The sequence below is a fragment of the Populus nigra genome, chromosome 1 (genome assembly GCF_951802175.1).
Source record: "Populus nigra chromosome 1, ddPopNigr1.1, whole genome shotgun sequence".
Taxonomy (NCBI): domain Eukaryota; kingdom Viridiplantae; phylum Streptophyta; class Magnoliopsida; order Malpighiales; family Salicaceae; genus Populus; species Populus nigra.
Window position 1 is genome coordinate 5,949,442 of NC_084852.1, and position 22,795 is coordinate 5,972,236.

Here is a 22,795-nt window from a genome sequence, read left to right on the forward strand (position 1 = left end):
TCCCCTCTACTGTGTGGGTGCTAAAGACTAGTTTTTAACATACTTGAAAAAAGGATGGGTTCTTTTCAAGTTTTGATTTTTGTTCTCTTTTTTTTCTTCTTGTTAGTGCATTTGTTTGTGGAAGTATGGAAGATAATGGTGAAATCATGTAAGAATACTATCAGTCTATCACTTTGTCCTCTTGTATGTTAAGCTTAGCTTTAGCTTGCTAGCTGGAAAGCAAAAACCCTAAAGACAACACTGATTATAGATTGAAACTCCAAATTAGAAGAATATTTCAACTGTTTGTTTAGCTTTTACCAATTTCTTGAATATTCTCATAGCCAAAGGTCGGTCTATATAATTGGTTAGGCTGTCAGAATGTTTGAACTCTTGTTGAAGCAAAGTGTAGTAGATTATTATTGCTAGGTTAGGTTCATTACAGTAAAAGCAAAGTTTGGTAATTGAACTTGTGAAATGAGACCAATTTTTCTTATGATAATTTCTTTCGCAAAATTGGTATATAAGGCGATTTGAGGTGAATTTGGATTTTCTTGATAAGTGTGGTTTGTGGGTTTTGATGCGATTTTTTTTTTCATTTACAGGTTTTTTAACTATTTGGTGATTGAACATGATGAATTTTACAACGATGTTGTGCAAACATTTGAGTGTGGAGGAACTAGTCACCAATGTCCTTGTCCAGGAAAGCATTACTGGTAATGCCTGTTTCCTTTCAGAATATTGTTTTTTTTGTATTGATTTTCTTTGAATTTGCATGGGATGGTGTTATGGTGTCTTTGTGATTATGAAAGCATTACTGGTAATGCCTATTTCTTTCCATAACATTATTTTGTTTGTATCATCTTCTTTGAATTTGGGACAATAGGCTTTTCTTGAAAAAAAAATTTACGATTTCAAGATTCGTTTTTACGATCCGAGTTTATTTTGTATTTTTCGTGTTGTGTTAAAAATATGTTTTTGACAATCTTGGAGAAGACAATTTAATATTTATGGTCTGATTGGGAATGGAGTATAGTATGGTTGAAATTGTTTTTTTTTATTCCAATCATAGTTTTGAAAGTGTTTAATTATTCAACACACATCATGGTTTTACATGAGTTCCATTGAAAATTATCTCTTGAAACCATGGTTAAAAAAAATGTACAATCTACAATTTATTTATTTATTTTTTCAACCGAAACTACAAAAACTATTACAATACCAACTACAAATTTAGTATAATATAATATTAATATTGGATAGTAATTAAGGGTAATTTCAATACTAATGTTGTTAATAAAATCTTAACTATTAATGTATTATTAATACTTATATTATTAATGTATTCATGAAAAATTTTATGCTCACAATATCATTTTCATTAGAATCCTTAATAATATTGATAATATAATCATTTATTACCTAATATAATCCTTGACTTTTCTATATCTTCAACATTGAGGAAGATGGATAAATTAATGGGTACGTGTATAATGTGAACAAGGGGATGCCAAATGATTAGAGTTTGAAGAATGTAAACACAAATTTGTTTTTAATGTAGTGTCAATTTCGGGGTTCTGACTCAGAGGACGAGGAGGAGGGTGGCTGGCTGACCTAGGGATGGCTTTGTGGCTTTAGGATGGCTATGTCAAGGGACCCACTTGTCGTGGCACGCGTGCACGCCGCGTGGACCCCATGCGTTGACGTTTTGAGATTTTTCAAAAACAAAGGTCACACGTATATTTGTTACCATGTGACGCAAGAGTCTTCTTCTAGTCTCCCCTCCACCATTACCTCTCTCTCTCTCTCTCTCTCTCTCTCTCTCTCTCTGTTGCCGCCTGCCTCATCATCTCTCACCCAACCTTAAGTCAAAATCTAATTGCATGTGCATTTCTTTCTTTAGTTTTGTTGTATCTAAGTCATTTGTTCGATTGAGTCAATACTATCATTTGAGAAAATAATAAAATAAATAAAGAACAATTGTGTTGTGTAAATGTTAATGCTTGTCAATTTCCTTATTTCTCGATGGAAACAGATTTGGTACATGGAATAAACTAGTACCATTTAGGGTTTTGTTTTTGTTTTTTAGTTCTTTGTGTTGGGATATTAGTTCCTGATGACGAGAAGTTGTGGGCAAAAATAGTTCTACATGGATTTTTTCTTTAGGTGTATGAAGTAATTTTTTCTTTACTTAAAAAAACAAGGAAAAAGAATTGAAATATGTGTACTAAGTTCAAAAGCAGGACAATCACAAAAATTAGGAGCTCGAGCATCCCAACAAATTCAACACAACTATTATTCATATAATTTCATAGCAAGTAATTTTATAATTAAAGAAACTTAATTGCAATATCAAAACAATTAATTATAATAAACAATATCAATTCAATTACATAATTAAACTACATCTAACAAATTAACATGTTGATAGCCCATATCATCAAAACCATAGTCGTCATACATCATAAAACAATCTCATCCTTCTCTATTATATTGTCCAAATATTGAACCTTCTTAATCTGTTAAGATGCATATATATCACATGTGTGGAGTGGTTGCGCATACAATATATATGCAATAAGTGAACACGCATGTGCTATATACATGTCTTAATAGGTCACACATGTAGTATATTTGCAACTCATATTTTTGTGTTAGAGTGAGATATTTTCTTAATTGGTACTAGTTTGAGAAATATTTTTACCAATTATGTTACTATTAGAAAAAATTCTAGCTCGGGACTCTCAAGTAAAAATCAATTTCTAATTTTATTTTATTGGAGTGTGTATATATCTATATCATTGCAAGGAAAAGAAGAACATGCATGGACAACAATTACTCATCTTCAACTTCTAATTAAATACCTTTGACTTATAGCAAATGTCAAAATGATCTTATCCTTGACTTAAAAAAAATATACATCAACTTACACCACCTGTGCTCATTAGATAATTGAGGAATGACGTTCATTAGATATTTAAACTCCTTTTTAATTAAAGTGTGTGTGTGTGTATTGTCTAGAATTGAGTCATTTCATCAACTAAATTGGTATAAAGTCAAATGTTAAATTAACGTTTCTCATTTACAAATTTACATTAATTAGCAGACAAAAATTACGCGATCAACTACAATTTGACTATCCCACTTTGATGTCCTCGATATGCTGAGTTGATCGCCAACTTCCTTCAGGTGATTTTTATTTTAGTGGAATTGGTGATTGTCAAGAAGCCAATTGTCTTGTCTTGATGATCAATCAAGCACCCATGTCTTGAGGAAAAAAAAATTCTATCACATTATTTTGTGTTGTATGAAACGATAATGCAACTATATATTAATAAATAATACTTACTTTGTGTGTCAACTATTTATTAATTATAGTGGTAGTTTGATTAGGATTAATGCTACTATCATTCCAATTCTTTCTAAAATTACTATTTCCAAAAAAAAAAATTCATACTAATTGAATTTTGTGAGTTCCGAAGGCAGATCCCAAATTTAATGATTATAATATTTTAAAAATGGTTTTCCAAAAATATTTTCTATAATTTTAGTTAATAATGATAGAAAATCTAAGTTTTGACTGAAAGGCATGAGGTTCGATTTTGTACAATATTTCCAAACAATTGATGCATAAGATTTGTTTTTCATGTAAGTAAGTAACATTGAAAATTACTTTGGAAATTAAATCCCAATCTAATATGCATGTTTAAAAGTTGGGACTATGTGTTTGTCCTATGTAATAATCATGGAATAACCAGTAATATTTTATTAATTATTTTCTGCAATCACTTTAAGAGGATTCATATTCATATATTTTATTAATTTTATACATGATTAAGAGGATTCATATTCTTACCGAAATGCCCTTATAAAAAAGTTTTATATCCAAAAATGATCCACTTGAGTTCTGTTTCATGAAGAATTTTTTTTTGGATTTTAAAAATATAAAAAAATATTTATCGATTTGGATTTAATTTTTTTTACAAGGTTTACATTTATATATCATTATATTTATAAACTATTTAATTTTGGCAACTATTTTAGATAAATGATTTTTTAAAGTCACAATTACAATCTTTATAATATAAATGGTTTATATAAAAAAAAATATTTACGATACATATATGTTATAGCATAAAACACAATCATACACATAATATAAATATCATAAATATTAATAAAAAATTGAAACGCTAGCATTCCCTCTTTGCTGTTCTATCTGTGGTCGGCGCCTCAGTGGCTCCACACACAAGTGGATTCTAACCTGGCATGATTTCATGAGCATGGCAACATATCAAAATATACTATTCTTTATTATAACATTGATTAACAAAACCTAGGAAAACATTGTTCAGTGTAAATTACTGTTCATTAAAATGATAGTTTTTCTTTTCCCATAAAAAATTATTAAATTGGCTATTGAGATAGAGAGTGCTTTTATAACGTCAATTAGATAAATAATTTTATTTTAGAAGTACAATGAAACAACTAAAATATTATTGAAAGTAAAAGTTTTAAAATTAGCATCTAGGGTTTTTTTTTTTATTTTCACGCTTATTTTTTCATAATAATCAAGTTGGATAAAAAATAATTTGATATTTGAATAAATATAATATAATTAAAAAACAAAAAATAAATGGCGTTTGCAACACATGAGCTAGCATGTTAAGAGATGCCTATATGTTATTAAGGCATCGCATGCGGCCCCTCCTTATTGTCAAAATTCACCTTTCATCGTATCGTTAGAAGTGCTACTCTGAGAACTTTTGATTGGGGCGGTGCATGGCAATATTGGAGTGGCCTAGCAACACCGTAGACCTTTTTCACTTCTTCTTCTATTTTTCTCTCTCTTCTCCTACAAATTAACATTTACCATACAAAAACTCAAAGTTGTCCTTTTATATATTAAGATTTCAACTTCGGTTCTTATTATTTTAATTTTTAATTTTTTTTCTTGGTCTCTTTGTAAAATTTTAATTTGTTTTCAATTTCATCCTTTAATCTCAAGTTGTGATATATTTTTTTTTCAATTTAGTCCTCATCCTCTTAATTGTTTTATTTTTTCTACTCCTTTTGTTAAATTGATTTTTCTTTTCATTTTCACCCTCCAATAAAAAAATTATAGTTGTCGTCTAATTTATTTTTTTATTTCAATTTTGGTCTTCATTATTTTCATTACTATTTTGGCTTTGGATCCATTTGCGCAATTGAATTTTATTTTTATTTTTATTTTTCAATATTTGATTAGTTGAGAATTGAGCTTCTTGGTTTATTCATATAGGGTTCTTCCGATTTAATGACCTGAGTCAAGTGTTTGAAAAGTCAACGTGTTGACATCGATTTTTCTTTTTCTTTTTCTTTTTACTTATTTTCTTTTTCAATTTCATCATTCGACAATGGTTTTGTTAAAAAAATAGGCTTTGTGATTCTACTTACTTATTGGGTTATTCTAATCTCATGATATGGAACACGAGTTTAGTGGGTTAACCTGAGTGGAGTTTGCCCTTTTTATGAGGTTGCTTATTTTAAAAAAAAAAAGGATTTTTAATCTTTTTTCAAATATTATTCTTTATGAAAACAAAAATTCTAGCATAGCGGCATAGTATGGGTCCTCGTCTAGTAACAAAAAAGCTAAAGTGAAGGCAAATTCATATTGGCCATAAACATATTTTCCTATTCGACACTATAATATAATTATCATTTTGCCTTTCCAAAAAAAAAAATCAAATGCCTTGGTGTTAGGGGTATTTTGATCTTTTCATATGTTGTATTAGTCATTTAAGTATTGATCGAGGGTATAAGAGTCTTTTTTAATCTTTTAAGCACGGAAAAATGACCTAATTACCCTCTAAGTCAAAGTTTCTAAGACTAGCACACAAAGGTATTCATGTTTTTTCATTCTTTAAATACAATAAAATGACAAGTTTACCTTTTAAATAAAAAAAATTAAACCATGTGTCTAAGAGCCTTTTGGTCTTTTCACTCTGGTTTTTTTTGTTATTACCATGTTCATTGAGAGCGATTTGGTCTTTTAATGAGGACTGTTTAATATTTAAATGGAAAAAGCTACTAGCATGTAGGGGAGCTCGCACATTTCGAGCAGCGCGTATGTCACCTTTTGATGATAGAAAATGCTCTTGTGTCGTGTCTTTGAAAACTTTGTTGTATTCTCTTCCTATTGATGCAACACATGTTGGCGATAGTTGGACAATTTATCATTAGTGAATCTTTTTTCTTCTCTTTCTTCTCCTCTAAAAATTTTGTGTTGGTCCATTTTATTGTTGATATTCCAACTTTAGTTCTTATTCTTTTGATTTTTTATTTTTGTTCTTGGCTTTTTTGTAAAAGTTTTATTTGTTTTCAATTTCATCATTCAATCCTAATTTTTCATATATTATTTCTTCCAATTTGTTCCGTATTTTTTTTATTTTTAATTTTTCAACCCAAATTTATGGTATATTATTTTTCCAATTTGGTTTTGTTTTTTTTTACTTTTTTTTCTCTTTTTGTTAAAGTTATTTTCTTTTCAATTTCACCCTCCTATCAATTTGTTTTTAATTTCCCTGTAATTTATTTTTTATTTTGATTTTTATCCTCATTTTCTTAATTGCTATTTTTTTTACTTTGGATCCTTTTATGTGATTTTTTTCTCGATTTCATCATTCAACGCTTACTTTGTTAGGGATTGAGCTTCACAGCTTTTTCAAGTATGGTATTTTTAGTCTAATGATTCGAGTCATATGTGTTGAAATTTTAACGATGGTTGGCATATTTTTTTCTTGTTTTATTTTTTATCAAGTTATCCTAATCTTATAACATAGAATGTGGGTCTGGCGGGTTAAGCCGAGTTGGCAGGTTATCCCGAGTTGGCTTGCTTTTTATTGCCCAAATCACATTTTCTATAATGCTAACCTAGGTTGACTCGCGCTAATTTTTGTACCTTTTTACCTAATTTCTTCATTCCATATTTAATTAGCTAAAATTAATTTGAAAAACATTATTTTTTTGCTTTTGAAAAAAAAAATCTAAGTTATTGTGATCTTTTTTTTGTCCTTTTATCATTATTATCTATTTTTTATTTAATTTAAATAAAAAAATCTTATTTAATTAATCAAGAATATAACTCAAGTTGTAAAAATATATTCGTAACACCTAAATATTATTTTTTATAAAACATAATACGGATAGGCTACCTAGCACGATCCACATCTATTATTCAACTAAAAGGAAAAGCAGCCGGAAAAAAAAAGGCTTGAAAAAATAAAAAGATATTCAATTTCAAAATGAAATTTTCCTTGTCTAATCATCACTCGTATTCACTCAAAGAAATGTCAACCACCACCATCCCGATTAGTTCTTTCATTGGTACACCGCAGGACCCAAATGGTCACTTTGGTTTCCAGCTCCTATAAATACTCAAGTTATGCAGCGAACCGTTTTCTATCATTTTATGTAACCATAGAAGCTAAGTAAAGTAATCGAGAAAACAAGAAAGAAAGCCCAAGAAACCCAAGTTTCTTGCACACCAATAACCACAAAGAGACCAAGCAGTGTTAAGCCATGGCAGATGAGTACACAAGCACAAACTGGTGGGATTCATCTTCAAGCAGGAACAGGTTTGATAGTACCGGATCATCTTCTACAACTTCAGGACTTAATAGTTTACGTAGCTTTGCTTGGCCGACAGAAATGGCTGATGTCAAAGGAAGGTCTTCAATGGAAACTGTTACGGTCTCAGATAGTTCTGTTGCTTTCCATGATTCCCAGAAGCTGCAACAAGGCCATGATTCTTCAGCTGACTTGCATATGATGGGTTTGGGCCTCTCTTCACAAGCCATGGATTGGAATCAAGCCTTACTGTAAGTTCACATACAAATACACTTATAACCCTAGCTAGCTATATATGCGTACTCTTAGTTTCTTTATATGCATATAGCAGGTGTGCAAACAAATTTTAAAGTTAGAATTGTTTTGGCAGTCGCGGCGACAAGTCTGAGAACAGTTTTCGATCGATGCTACAAGATAATTTGAGTTCAAGCACCAATTATCAGCAAGAAACTGCAGGAATTGGATCTTCTCAATCTCAGTGGAGGGAGAGAGTGTTCACAGGGGTCACTGGAGATTCCTCTATGAGTGAGTTTAAGCAAATGAATCGAGGCTTTTCTTTAGATCAACCACAGTTTAGCCCTCATGGGAGCTCCAGTGATAGTACCGTGTCATGTCAAGGCTTGCAGTCTAGTTTCCCAATGGATTCATCAAGTATCTATGGAAGCCCTTCAACTATGGTACAAGGGCTATTGATATCAGAAAATCAAGCACGGCAGTCTTCTTTTGAGAACAGACCGATGAGTTATGCATACGGGGCAAATTATGGTCTTGGCACTAATGAATTGCTGCCTTCTTGGCCAAAAGGACCTCAATTCTTGAGAAATTCACCTCCCAAACAGACTTCTAGTAACCAATTGCACTTCTCCAATAACACTCCATTTTGGAATGCATCTGCAAGTGCCATGAATGATGGTCGTCCGAGCTATTTCCCGTCGATGCAACCGCAGTTTGCTACATCGAATTTCGATGAAAAACCAAAGGTATGCAAATCTAACACGATAATGGAAGAGTACAACTAGGCATCTTTTATGCCTAAAAACCTCATATATATATATATATATATATATATATATAAGGTTTTATCTATATATGTGTGTATATATATGTGTGTGTTGCTATATATATATATATAGCTACACATATATGCAATATTCAGATTTGATTGATATTGGTAATTATGCTTTTAAGATTAGGGTTTGGACAATTGAGATTGGAAATTTTTGGTTCACTCTTTTTTCCAGCAGAATATATCTGAAGTACGGGATTCGAATATAGCAGTAAAGAAAAGTGGGAGTGAAGCAGCAACAAAAAGGCCTAGAAATGAAACACCATCATCTTTGCCATCTTTTAAGGTACAGAAAATTTAATAAAAGATTTTGACAAGATGAGTCTATACAAGCTTTTTATCCCTTACATCATTTATAGACATGAATGAGAATTTGTAGCTTTGATCATAGGTAAGGAAAGAGAAGATGGGGGACAGAATCACTGCACTCCAACAATTGGTTTCGCCTTTCGGAAAGGCAAGATAACTCTCTTGTTTGCTTGCTCACTTTCACAAAGAGTAAATAGTGATAGATCATTTGCATTCTTGAATGATGAAAGCTTATCAATGATTATCTTTTTGGCTTGCGATCATGTTATCATGTCAGACTGATACAGCCTCGGTGCTCTCTGAAGCTATTGAATACATCAAATTCCTCCATGAGCAAGTTACAGTAAGTGATTGATCTTATACAAATCTTGCATCCTTCTAGTGAAAATTATACTAATGATATAGGGAATGAATCATAAACAATGTATTCAACCAATAAAGTATATAGGTGCCATGAATTTCTAGTATATTCATCTTCTTATTTTATTTTCAGGTCTACAGCACCCCATACATGAAAAGTGGAACTCCCATACTCCACCAACAGGTACAATAATATTCTCCTTCCGTAAATATATAATCAAATAGTAATAAATCCAATGAGTATTCAATACTTAACTATAAATTTTTCAATTAAAATTATAGACCTTTTTTTTTTTTTTTGTCTTGATGGATTTAATATGGCATCTTCTTTCGCTGTAGAGTTCTGACAAGTCCAAGGACCTCGAAGGACAAAAACAAGATCTTAGAAGCCGAGGGCTATGTCTGGTACCGGTATCGAGCACTTTTCCGGTTACTCATGAGACCGCAGTTGATTTTTGGACCCCTACATTTGGAGGGACTTACAGATAAAAGAAAAGAGAAGATGGTCGAAAATTCGGGCATGGGAACAGATTCTATGCAACTAGTATACATGATCTTATCAAACCCTAGCCAAGTTGGGAACGATAAGATCAATGAGAGAAGAGGAAGAAGAAGAAGAAGAAAGAACAGAAAACAACAAGCCCCACATAACTCAGTCCACGATGCAAAAGAATACAGCGTATAGAAATTGTGAAAAGGAAAGAAAAGGAAATGACTGTCCAAGGGTACATGCCAATGTTGGGCCATCTACAGGCAAAATGATGCAGTTGGCCAATATTGGGACCATTTGGAAGCATATTAATTGTTGTAATAACTGAAGAATTATATGATTATATATAAACATGGGTTAGGAATGAGTATAGGTGCAGATTTTAGGGAAAGTGTAACAGATTAATTAGTTTAGATAACATTAATTTGTTATAAAGTATACTTGAGTTTAGTAGAAGAGCTCGCTGGAGGAGATCATATAAAGCAACTTTTCTTTTCTTTTCCACTGCTCTCTCTTTCTCCCTATATGTATATATATATTGTGAATAGAGCTGGCACTAGCTTTAATTAGGTTTCAAGAGAGCAAAGGAAGAAGAGAGAAGAATTGAAAGGGAATAATTGAATTCCAGAATAGGGAGTGAGTGTGGGGATGTCATTTGAATTAAAATCTCACTTTTGATTTGTTTGTGTTTTGGAATATTGGTAGTGGAAGTCAGAAGGTGGTCCACACCTCTTCCTTTCAGGTTTTTATTTTCTATTACATAGAAATAAACAAATGTTAGGAAATATGTATGTATGTGTAGACTCTGTGCTTTTATGCTTTTCATCCAATGGCCACATTGAGGAGCTTCCATTGGAGGTATATCAACAAGGCAATTAGACCCTATCTCACTTTCATAACCAGAAACCTAAAAGCCATCAGTCTAATTTTATGCTTAGTTATTTGTATTTATGATTATAGGAAACTAACACACAAAGGTGAAGTGGGAAATGAATGATTAAACTTGATCTTAAATCCTTCTAAAAAAGCAAGAAGATGAGTACACTTCAAATTTTTTGTATCAGATGATGATGATGATGATGATAAGAGGGTTAGGAGAGAAAACCATACATCTCCTTCCAACCGTAGCAATGATTTCTCTGTAGAAATCTGTGTTCAAATCCGAGCACACAAGCGGTCAAGTTGTGATAATTTTTGTTTTCAAGAACAAATATAAAAGAGAGATAGGAGAGAAGCTTTGCTTGTTATTATTTGGAAATAATTTGTTGCTTAATGCTCTAATGCAATAAATATTCATGATCATACAATGTAAATTAACTTGTAATTCTCTGCTCAGGCACCGGATTCGATCGGGACCTTATAATATATCAACTACTTTATGAGTTCAAGTTCTTTTTAAGTTACTGAAAGTTGCATCAACTTTACTAAGAATCATAGAATCTAAGAGTTGATCATTGTTTCACCAATATTACAGACTTCCATGTGACTTCAAGATATAAAAAGCTTACTTTCCAATCTTCATATTTGTCTTCTATTACAAGTTTTTATTGATTAATTCTTAAAAGCACTTTCAATCTACAGTCCTTCCTTGCAATACTAATCTTGGAAAAGATTCTTACTTGAAGGAATTGATTATATATGGGCATTCTTTACTAAATATATACTCCTCTTGCAATATATATAGAGTACATATATTACACTTCCACATGCATGTGATTCGTAGAGGAATGAGAGGAGTGGAAACTAGCTAGATACAGTTCCTCTTACTCAAATTGTCGAAGAAAAGATGATGTATCCACAAACCCTTCAAGGAAAAATGGAAACAAACAAAGATTCGTACTGTAGGAGCTTTGTTTGATTCAATCCTTACACTTTAAAAGCAAAAATCCTACTCTTGAAATACACAAGGTTTGCAATGATCATAAGTATCATATCCTCTTTTATAGATTATAGATACAAGTTCCAAGGCCCGATGCCTCTAGAGTAGAATGATATTAGCCCAGTATATCGAACCCAACAACATTGCAACAGATCATTAGGGTTTGAATTAGTTTAAAACCCTCATTATCTTGCATTAATTAGTAAATCTCTTGCCTGCTGGTCATGACACGATACTCTCATATATTTCAGTATCTACAAATGAAACTTCCTAATTGCATCTTTTTGTCATCATGTGGATTAGTTTAAAGAACTGTTTTCCACTTTGGTCTCATCTTTTGTCACCCAGTGCTGCAGCAAAGATACAACTGAGTGGGATTCATATAGAGTTAAATCTAATATCTATCAGAAAAGGAGAGCCATACTTTAAAAGAAGGAAATAATTATAAAGGGAGTGGAATCTTGTAATTGTATAGGGTAAAAATGATTGCCCCGAGACTCTAATTTAAAATAAAAAAAGTTTCTTTCTCTTGTTCTAGGTCGTGCAATGGAGTAAAAAATGTTTTCCATGAGAATTTATTGGTCAACGTGCACACCAACTGGTGTTCGAGATTTTATTATTACTACTAGTTAATGGGCATCCAACTATGCAAGCATGAGCATAAGCAGAGGGCAAGATATGAGGTAACACATGACATCAACCTAGCTACCTTGAAATTCGAGCACAGAATTCTATCTCGAAACATGTGTTTAGTTCGAGATACTATTGTACAGTGATTTTATATATACACTGGCCGGAGAAGATCACGAAATTGATTACTGCATAGGCATGAAAGTAAAGCATGTAGGCAGATAAAAGAAAAGCTTTAGGTTAGGTACATGAAAAAAGTGGCGAGACAGGATTTCACATGCGGCTGGATGTTTGGCCAAATGATGGAAGAAACAAGTTTGAGAGTTACAAGACTTCTTTTGGTGGCACTTATCTGATTCCAGTAATCCGAAGTTCATTGATTGCGAAGGAGCCGAACCCTTTTATGCATAGCAATTCCTTATAAAAAGAAATGTCTAAGTAAAATGATGAGAAGCAAAAACCTACCCAGCAAGGGCATATTTGTTCATCTCGATGCAACTTGCTGGTGCTTAGTTTATATCTACATTTTTTTTTAATCATTTTCAATATTAATATGGTTAAACTTGGTTGATTAACTAGCCAAGTGCATTCCAAAAACTTTTTATTTCAATTCTTTTAAAAAAAAAATATTATTTTTTTTAAAAAAATTTATCCACAACAATATCATTTTAAGATAAACATGATTTGACGTAACAAATCTACTATCTCGATCTTAAATCGGGTTACATGCTGGGTCGAGACTATCAACTATGGAGGAAAGTATAATCCAATATGCCATGGTGCCCCCTTTGCTATAAATAATTTGTAACAAGAAAAAGACGCTGTTATGTGTTACATTGGCACCCATTTTAATCTCTGAAACACCATACACCCATGACCGCGGAAAGCTTGCTTGAGAGCACCCTTTCTAATGAGAACAGGAGTCTTGATGGTTTGGAGAATTATATTCATATATTCTGAGAATAGTTTGGTTCTCATAGGACATATCAGCTCAAACAAAAACTAAAAATAAAACACTGATGAATCAAATTCCACCTAATATTTACCAAACCATCAGGTACTGTATATTCTTTCTTGTATGTGTGCATGAAGGTTAGGTTATGCTCAAAAGTTTGTGTAACGTTGACGCTATATTTTTTGTTAGACATGGCTATACATACATCAGTGATTAGCCTAAATTTGAAAAGGTTCTAAAGAATGACAGACAGGAAAACTGCAGGTGAAAGGATCAATGTCATGATAGAGGGACTCTAAACCATGTAGGCATCATTCAGATTTTCAAAACTTAAGACCTGCATTCACTATAAATTGTAGTGTTATGGTTCAGGTTTCTATGGTTTCAATCCTTACGCAGGTCTCTGCCGTCTTTGCCTGGCATTAGCTTCAAAGTGGTTATTGCTTTCAATTTGCAGGGGCAATTGATTGAAATTATTAGGGTTCTAAGTAAGACAGAGGAATGAAGAAATCATATTATGATGCATTGGGAATGGAATAAATGAAAACAAAACCAACCTTGATATCATTGAGACAATAATCACTGTCGTGTTACACACATGAAAAGCATATAATAAACAGTAGAATAAGAATTATTCTTTGCAAATGCATATTCTATAGGGTGAAAAAATGGAAGACCAGACCGTATTCTTGTAATTGAGTAAACTTAAGCAGCTCCTTTGAGCTTCTTCGTGATGGCAGCAATGTACTTGCCCTGGTGGAAAGCCTGCTCCAATTCAAGCTCGGTTGGCTGTCTCGACCCATCCCCAGCGAAAGTTCCTGCGCCGTAAGGACTTCCACCTTTCACCTTCTCCATCTCAAACATGCCAGCACCAAATGTGTAGCCAATGGGAACAAATATCATCCCATGGTGAACAAGTTGGGTGATAGCAGTCAACCTGTTAAAATCTCAACATTTTCATAAGACATCGTTGCTTGTGCTCCCTAACAAGTTTTTCGAGTAAAAAACTTAATTTGGTAGTTAATTTGGTAGCAGTGACACGGGGACTTACGCTGTGGTCTCTTGGCCACCACCTTGCGATCCAGTGCTAAAGAAGATTCCAGCGGGCTTGCCAGCAAGTTGCTGTGTTCTCCATAGACCTCCAGTTGCATCCAGAAAAGCTTTGAATTGGGCAGCCATCATTCCAAATCTTGTCGGGAATCCAAACACAAAGCCATCAGCTTCAGCGAGTTCACTAGGTGTAATGATTGGTACATCACTCTTCGGTGGTGCACTCATCTTTCCAAGCACCTCTTCTGGCAGTGTCTCAGGAACCTGTCACACATGAGGACTAGATCAGTATATATTTCTTTTTGCAATTTCAGAGAAAACCACAACAATGAGGAGCCTCGACTTCAAAAATAATCCTTGCCACCAGTTGAACTATCATGTTGCATTCCAAATACATTAGCTTACACATATCAGTGGCAAGAAAAACTATAAATAGCTATGCCTTCACAACCCTATAGATAATTATTATATGTGACAACTGACAGAGATGTCTAACCAAGAAAAAGGAACCATAACTGTGAACAACTCCATCACAGGTGCAAAGTTCTAACAGGACCTTGGCGCATATAAGCAACAGGACATAACCATGAGAGATATTAAAAGTTGTAATACTGATTTTACTAAAGGCAACAACATTAAAAAAAAAAAAAAATTAAAACTGCATGCAGCAGTTCACATAAAGTATGGAAGCCATGAATGTTGATGATGAATTCTGATAACCTCATAACTTCGCACGTAGGAAACATGCATTTTCAGAAACAAGTTGAGTTCATGATTCTCAAACTGTGTTCCTTTTGAATCTAAAATTCTTGTGGCATTCTACTTTGTATCATCATATACAGGCCACAGCATGCAGGTCAAATAGCTCAACATCACAAGAGCATGGACTGTGAAAGTTGACATCGGATGCACTTCCTCACCTGCCATAATTGGGCCTCAACACCTTCAACAGATGAAGCCCCTTTCTTAATCTCTTCTGCCAGTTTCTCTACATGTCCATACATGGAATAGTACCTGTAAATGCAACAATAAATTTTAAGAGGCAAAGTAAGCACGAGGAAAATAGCAGAAAGGAGAAAGAAAGAGCGTGAAGAGCATTTGGAGCATATAAAAATAACTTGCATGAAATTGTAACATAAGAGGTCAATAATGTCTTTAAAGGCAATGCTTTTTCTAAGTTTTTGAACCAGATCCACTATCAATTTATAAGATCATCTAGTCCAATCCAAAAGTGGATCTAGTAAATGAAAGTTTTTGCCAATTGAAAAACCTTGAATAGCAATGGTTAATAAAGATTGCAAATTTGCAATACCTCAAAACACCATACATCATGTTCCAGCACAGCCGATATGTTCATATGACAAATAAATGGGAGGGGACCTCAAACCCATTAGATTAAAAAATTGCAACAGAAAGTCATTACAGCACTGAAATCAGCGTGTTGACCGAAACAAATAATTCATCATGTGTAAAATGATTTTATCCTAGCTTTCTAGATCTGAAAACTAGACAATTGCAAATGCACCCCCATTCAAACACCCACAATGCCAAAAATAAGTGAATTAAAAAAAAAATTTCCCTTCTTGGATTTTGTATTTTATTAGCAATAAACCAGCTAACACGAAGTGATAATCCCACCAAATAGTGGATGCCTACACAGAGCCCACTACCCCACTATGTATAAGAACCTTCAGCCACATGAAAAAAAATAAAATGCTAGTACAGCTGGGAAAGTACTTCATACCAATAACATGACAAGAACCACCAGCTAAATTGACAATTCATAGTGAAATAATAGTGTATGCAAACTAGTACCATATCCATGCAACTGGTTGAAAATCATGAAAAAAAAGAAGAAGTAATCCATTGCAGCAGCCAATGTCTTCTTTCAATGGAATTTGACAGGATCTTTAGTGAATTATCTCAACTAATCCAGCAGAATTATCTGGAAAATAAAAGCTAACAAACTCTGACTTCAACCCTTAAGGGAAGCAGTAATAAAAATTTACTTCACTTCGCACAGAACACTTAAACAGAGTGACAAATGAAATACAAGAAAGCTCGGTATCACCGGACAAACAAGGAAGCAGCAACAATAATTACTAGACTTGATAAATAATCAAATTTTAACTTCAACTGACATGAGAAAAAAAAGTATCTGCATATGCGTAGCACAAGACCTCTAGCTACATTGCATCGCAAGATCAGAAACACATTTATATCTTAGTACTTATAAATAACCAAAAAATCCATTCCTCATTGATGTGCAAGGGTTTCCTCATTATCATTTTCGCGACTAAGATGAGCTTATCAACACTAATTAATCGAATAAAACAAAAATAATTCTAAACCGATTAATTAGAGATCTAATAAAAGATCAACACACGAAAACGCAGCGCAGATAATCATACTTTAAATTACAAAAGCACCATTACATCAACCCTGGCTCAAAGCACTTAAACAGAAACGATCTTATAAAGCAGAATAAAAATTATAAATAAATAAATAAAAACTAGAAATCCTAGTTCAAACCAAAAAAATAAAAAACAAAAACTCAAAGTTCCAAATATAGAAAATTAGAAAAGAAAAATGGTGAGGACATACAGAGAGAGAGAGAGAGAGAGACAGAGAGAGACTTACACAATATACACTTTGGTCGCCATTGAATCGGCAGAACTCTGCAAAGCTAGCTAGCTTACACTCTCCTTCTCTCTCTCTCTCTCTCTCTCTCTCTGGGTGTTAGTTGGTTGGTTGGTTGCGTGTGTGATTTTAAAAGGATGAGAAAAAGAAAAGAGCGTTGACGTTTTTTATAGAGAGGGAAGGGAGTCGCTGTAACGCTTATTTATAGTTGCTGACGGTGGTAAGGAGATTATTTTATTTAATTAAGGGGAAAATGAAAATAAAGGATTATTCAATTTTTAAAACCAATGAATAATATATATAGTAAGAGTTCTTGTTTATTATTATTATTATTTTAGTTAGTTAAGTTGGGTTGGGGTTGGACGCCGTGAAGAGAAACGGGATTTAGCTGTTAATAATTTTCAAACGGAAATGATTAGTGATTAAGGATGATGGAATATTGTGGTCATGCTTATAATCATGATCGGAGTGGTTGCTGCAAACTAATTTTTTCTAGAAGATGTGATACTGTTCTTCTTTTAATTTTTTATCATAATTATAATAACATTTTTTAATGTTTTTTTTTTCACAAAGAATAAAAAGCATAACTCAGTCTTGAACCCAGCAAACCTTGAGAAAAAATTATAGTAAAAGAGAATTATATTGATAAATTGATAAATTATTATATACAAATTAATGTGTTTGCAAAAGTAATTGAGTATTTGGAAACGCAGTAGTACCATCATTTTAAAAAAAATTAATTTTTTAAAAAAATTAATTTTTTATATGTTTTACATCGTTTTAATGTGCTGATCTCAAAAATAATTTTTAAAAAATAAAAAAACATCATTTTAATGCATTTCAGTATAAAAACATATTTTAAAAAACAATCGCAACCACACTTCCAAACAGACAAGAATAGTAGAAAATGAATCAAAATTAAAAATGAATAATAAATAATGAAATCTTCAATTGATCTTGATTGATTGTTAAAGCGATCGCATGCTTCAAAATATTCACTTCATTGTATTCTACAATAAAACTGATGCAATAAAAATATAAAATAAAAATAAAAATCTAATTCAAATATGAATAAATAAAATTAGAAGGGTGTTGGTGGGGGGCAATGAGCTGTGTTTGTTTACTTGTTTTGGAGTATGCATTTGGATTTTTTTAGAGTTTCGAACAATTCCAATGTTAATATGATTTTTTTTCCATTTTGTTCATGAAAATGGAGAATTAATTGGTCGATTTTTAGTTTTGAAAAAAAAAAGTGGATGACGTACATTAGATTGCATGCTGACCCAAAACTAAAATGGTTATCCAATTTACAAATATGCCATTCAAAATCAATTATTTTTCTTTTTTTTTTCTTTTCCATTAATCTTCCTTGTGCATAATAGAAGAGGAACTTCAGAAATTAAAAAATAAAAAGGAAAATAGAAGGGGGAAGAGCTACCTAGTACATTTTCCTAGTATGATAATCACTAAACAAAAATGAACAAGTTATACATGACAGTTATTCCTCTCTTAAATATGATACATAAATGTTTTAATCAGAAAATAGTAAGACACGTGTACAAAAATAAAATTAATTAAGGATCTTGACTAATCCCCCATTTTTTTCATAGAAAAAAGAGCTATAATTGAGAATCACAAGTGTTACAGGGGAGGTGGGTGGGGTGCATCAGAAACTTCAAGCACAAATACAAAAATTGCCTGCCGAATATTGCCATAATTTCATGGGCCATTATTTCTAACAAGTTGGATAACTTTTTTGTATTGTGAGTAAATAAAACACAAAAAATAAAAAATAAAATGATGGGCATTTCCTTGGATAGTGAGAAAACTCCATTATCATCCTTCATGATGATATCTCACAGAGGCCCACGCCACAAGGATAACATTAGCAAATTGGCTGTCGCTTCAAGGATAGTATAGGCTCTGCCACCTCCCATGATGTCAAGCAATTTTCCTACGTTTTCCTTGTTCAGAAAGCTACGTTTTTTTGACCAAATGTCTCTGTTACTGTACTTGTAATTGATTTTACATGCAATATTTAATATTAAAGATACTCGTATGGTATGTAAAGGTGGTCTTGACTTGTAGGCATGTTTATAAACGCGGGTCAGCTTAAAAAATTTATTTTTTAATATTTTTAGATTATTTTAATATGTTAATTTTTAAAAATAAAAATATATATTTTTAATGTATTTCTAAGCAAAAAAACACTTTCAATCGCAACCGCAATTATAATTCTAAATAGACTATTTAAATTTCATGTACTTTTGATGACATTTTATGCTTCACCATCTTGAATATATGTTTTTTTAAAATATATTTTTTTTCCAAAGAATTTCTTTGTGTCCCTTTTTTAAATGTTCATGTCTTTCCATCTAATAAATTTGTTAACGAGTAGTCATATCTTTCCATCTCAAATTAAATTGTGAAGAGTTTTCTATCATGCCTTTCCATCGTTGGTATATTCAACTCTATAGAATATACCAATAAAATTATTTTGTTAGTGATCTAATATTTATGGTGGTATTTGCAGTAATTCTTTTTCATCTCCCTAAAAAATACTAATGGAATCATTTTGTCGGTGATGTAAAGTTACAGTGGCATTTATAGTAATTCTTTTCTAGCTTTTTGGAATATGCCAATGGAATAAATCCATCGGTAACCCTGTCCGTATGAATTTGAAAATATTTTTTTAAAAAAAAAATTATTGAACAAAAATAGAAAATAATTAAAAATAAATAAATTTGTATAAAATTCAAAGTATTTAAAAATCAATTATCTTAATATAAAAGTTAAATATTTCTTACAAATTTATACATTCAAATACAATGAAAGTAGAACAAAGACGGTGCTGGAGGAGGAGGAGGAGATTGGTCGTTCCTGGAACTGTGGGGTCAATAAGGGGGTGTGACACGACCAAAAGATTGATGTCTTCTCCTAAGTGTAGGAGTGTCGAAGTAATAAATAACCCCGGCAAGACTGGGGTCGAACCACAGGGAGGTCAACTGTATAAACTACAAATAAAAAAATAGATAATAACAGAAAAGGAGTTGAAAAGAGCTATGAGATGTGATGTTGATGTAAGGATTTAAAAAAATATAAAATAATTGTCAAATTTAGAGGATCCACTAATAGTATTTCAAACAAGTATAGTATAAACTCTTTTTATTACTCAACTGGAAACCACACACAAAGAAGGTGTAAAACCTCCAGGCGAAAAATCATAAATTGACTAGTTTTATGTAAAACAAAAAAATTCATGACTCTTGATTGGGTTATCAAAAAATTCTGAAATTTTGCGTGAAGCCTTCTAATATGATACCTTAGCTTGGGTTAAAATTTCAGAATTTTTAGAGAAATTCAAAAATTTGACGAAAAATCATAAATTGACTAGTTTTATGTAAAACAAACAAATTCATAACTCTTGATTGGGTTATCAAAAAATTCTAAAATTTTGCGTGAAGCCTTCTAATATGATACCTTAGCTTGGGTTAAAATTTCAGAAGTTTTAGAGCAATTCGAAAATTTGACGAAAAATCACAATTCGACTAGTTTTACGTTATTGGATGTAATTTTCAATCCGACCATCGGATTGAGCTGAAATTTTATGATGAACCTTAAAATATATTGAATAAAATCTGGTTAAAATTTTAAGATGAATAGAGCTCGGTAGTGCTAGAAAAAAAAAATAAAGACCGTCAAAGAGGAAAAAATATTCATTAAGGGTATAATAGTAATTTGCCATTGAAAACAAAACATATAAGCTCTCCTTCTCTTCTATTAACTGCCGAATGGGCAGAAACAAAAACTGAAAAGAGAAACAGAGCATAACGTGAGAGAAAGAGAGAAAAATAAGGAAAAACAATAAGGAAATTGAGAAAATACCTTTATAAGCTTGCAAGTTCAACCTCTAAAACACTAAAGCAAGTGAAGGAAGGACGATTTGAGAAGGGGAATTCAGCTAACTTTGGAAGAGAAGAGAAATTGGAAGAAAAGCAATAGGTAAGCATGAGAAGTTTGGATTTAATGTTTGATGTAGATGTTTTCTTAAGCTTATTTGATTAAGTTAGGAAGTAATTTCATGGAATTTTACCTTAGTTTCCCTTAAATCCTAGATTTTTGAACTTAGGGTTCTTATGTGAATTTGAGGGAATTAGGAGGGGAAGGAAAAATGATGAAATTGAAGTGGAATAGAATGAAAATAAGTTGAAATAATAAGTAAATTCAAATTAAAAGAGAAATAAACTAGTTAAAAGAAAATATGAAGACAAGATGTCTAGATTGTGTTTGAATATAGTATTTAGATAAAATGAATAATATGATGTGAGGGTATAAAGAATAGAAGAATTATTTGATGGAGGAATTATGAACATAGAGTAAGCAAAGAAGTAACTTGAGTTAAATATGAGGTTGTATGTAAAATAATGATGTTATATTTGAGAATGAATTTTTATTAGAACAAATTACAAATAAAAATATTACGTGCTTTGTGTTTCAGCACGTAAGAAAAATATTGATGGACTAATGATATAATGACACTCGATTGATTTAGGAGTTGTGTCTGGAGCTGGTTATCAGACAGGAGGAGCTGGGTCATCCCGAGCAGAAGGTAGGTGATTCGTCACCTTATTTTGTAATTTTTAGTTTCCCTAATAATCTATGTTGCTTATTTAATTGATATTAAACGAATGGAGCAAATGAATAAATTGAGTTATGATTATGTGAATTACCGGTAAATTATGTGAAATTACCGGTTTTGTTGGTTAACAAAGAGGTTAATCGGATATGAGGTAATTCGTATGGAATTACCGGATTGTTTGGCTAATAAAAGAGGTTAGCCGGATGCTGGGTAATTCAAATGGAATTACAGGATTGTTTGGCTAATAAAAGAGGTTAGCCGGATGCTGGGTAATTCAAATGGAATTACCGGAATGATTGGCTAACAAAAGAGGTTAGCTGGATGCTGGGTAATTCGAATGGTAATAATTCGAATGGAATTACCAGATTGATTGGCTAACAAAAGAGGTTAGCCGGATGATGGGTAATTCGAATGGAAGTACTGGATCTATTGGTGACTGAGGAAGGAAACCAAATTTATGAGTAATTATATGGAAGTGTTAGATTTATTTGGTAATTAAGATGAGTTAGTTGGATTTGTAAATTTTGAAAAGATTATGTAAATTAAGAGATTAAGTTAGATTGAAGTAGAAGTATTAAATTTCAAAGGTTAAGAGTAATTAATTAATATTAGAATAATATAGTGAGTAAGTTACTTAATATTGTTATTGTTGAAACAGGTACACCACGAGGTGATGCAGATCGTTAGATGTAGGAATACTCCTGTTTATGAATTACTATTTTGGAATGTAATATTCATGTCTTTACTTTGAGTGTAAATCCTTTTGTGTTGTAAAAATTAAGTAGAAGGTGTAATATGTAGTGGATGTATTATATATATGTATAGTTGTTAGTATGACCAAATCATTTTCAAAATGATAAGATAAGATTTATTATAAATATAATATGACTTTTAATCTTAATGTTGTATTTATGTAGTTTAAAGGTTTATATGTAGTTAGTAGCATGTATTACGTTTAATGATGAATTTGTTTATCTTTTGAGTTGTTTTGGTAGTACATTTATGTTGATTTACTAATTGATATTATGAGACTTGCATATATTGATAAGTATAAATATTGAGTTATTGTTTGATGAATGGAATGTGATCCAGGATGATTGGATCAAGATGGAAGTCGTAATGACATATAATAGAAGTGTTGTCGATAACTTGGTACCAACAAAAATAGAGGAAACTCTGCCGAAATTTTC

General features: G+C 31.9%; 2 protein-coding genes and 1 long non-coding RNA gene across 4 annotated transcripts; 2 read left to right on the top strand and 1 right to left on the bottom strand.

Annotated features, from left to right (window-relative positions):
* The first annotated feature begins 7,342 nt into the window (after positions 1–7,342).
* Positions 7,343–10,316, top strand: LOC133699763 (transcription factor bHLH123-like). Of its 2 annotated transcripts, none has more exons than XM_062123212.1 (7): positions 7,343–7,838; positions 7,958–8,567; positions 8,832–8,939; positions 9,045–9,110; positions 9,240–9,305; positions 9,456–9,506; positions 9,662–10,316. In XM_062123212.1, exons 1-7 carry the CDS (start codon positions 7,540–7,542, stop codon positions 9,809–9,811), a joined length of 1,350 nt encoding a protein of 449 aa, XP_061979196.1. In that variant the 5' UTR covers positions 7,343–7,539; the 3' UTR covers positions 9,812–10,316. The 2 variants fall into 2 exon arrangements, with proteins under 2 accessions (XP_061979196.1, XP_061979188.1); XM_062123204.1 differs by having other exon boundaries at positions 7,344–7,838; positions 8,829–8,939.
* A 3,501-nt stretch (positions 10,317–13,817) lies between these two features.
* LOC133688365 (probable NAD(P)H dehydrogenase (quinone) FQR1-like 1) lies at positions 13,818–17,141 on the bottom strand. Its single transcript, XM_062107838.1, has 4 exons — positions 16,967–17,141; positions 15,247–15,340; positions 14,328–14,590; positions 13,818–14,213 (listed from the first exon to the last, which is right to left on the bottom strand). Exons 1-4 carry the CDS (start codon positions 16,987–16,989, stop codon positions 13,982–13,984), a joined length of 612 nt encoding a protein of 203 aa, XP_061963822.1. The 5' UTR covers positions 16,990–17,141; the 3' UTR covers positions 13,818–13,981.
* Positions 17,142–20,766: 3,625 nt separating this feature from the next.
* LOC133687017 (uncharacterized) lies at positions 20,767–22,488 on the top strand. Its single transcript, XR_009840372.1, has 3 exons — positions 20,767–20,968; positions 21,519–21,575; positions 22,264–22,488. It is a non-coding gene; the product is annotated as an uncharacterized LOC133687017 (long non-coding RNA).
* The last annotated feature ends 307 nt before the right edge of the window (positions 22,489–22,795 follow it).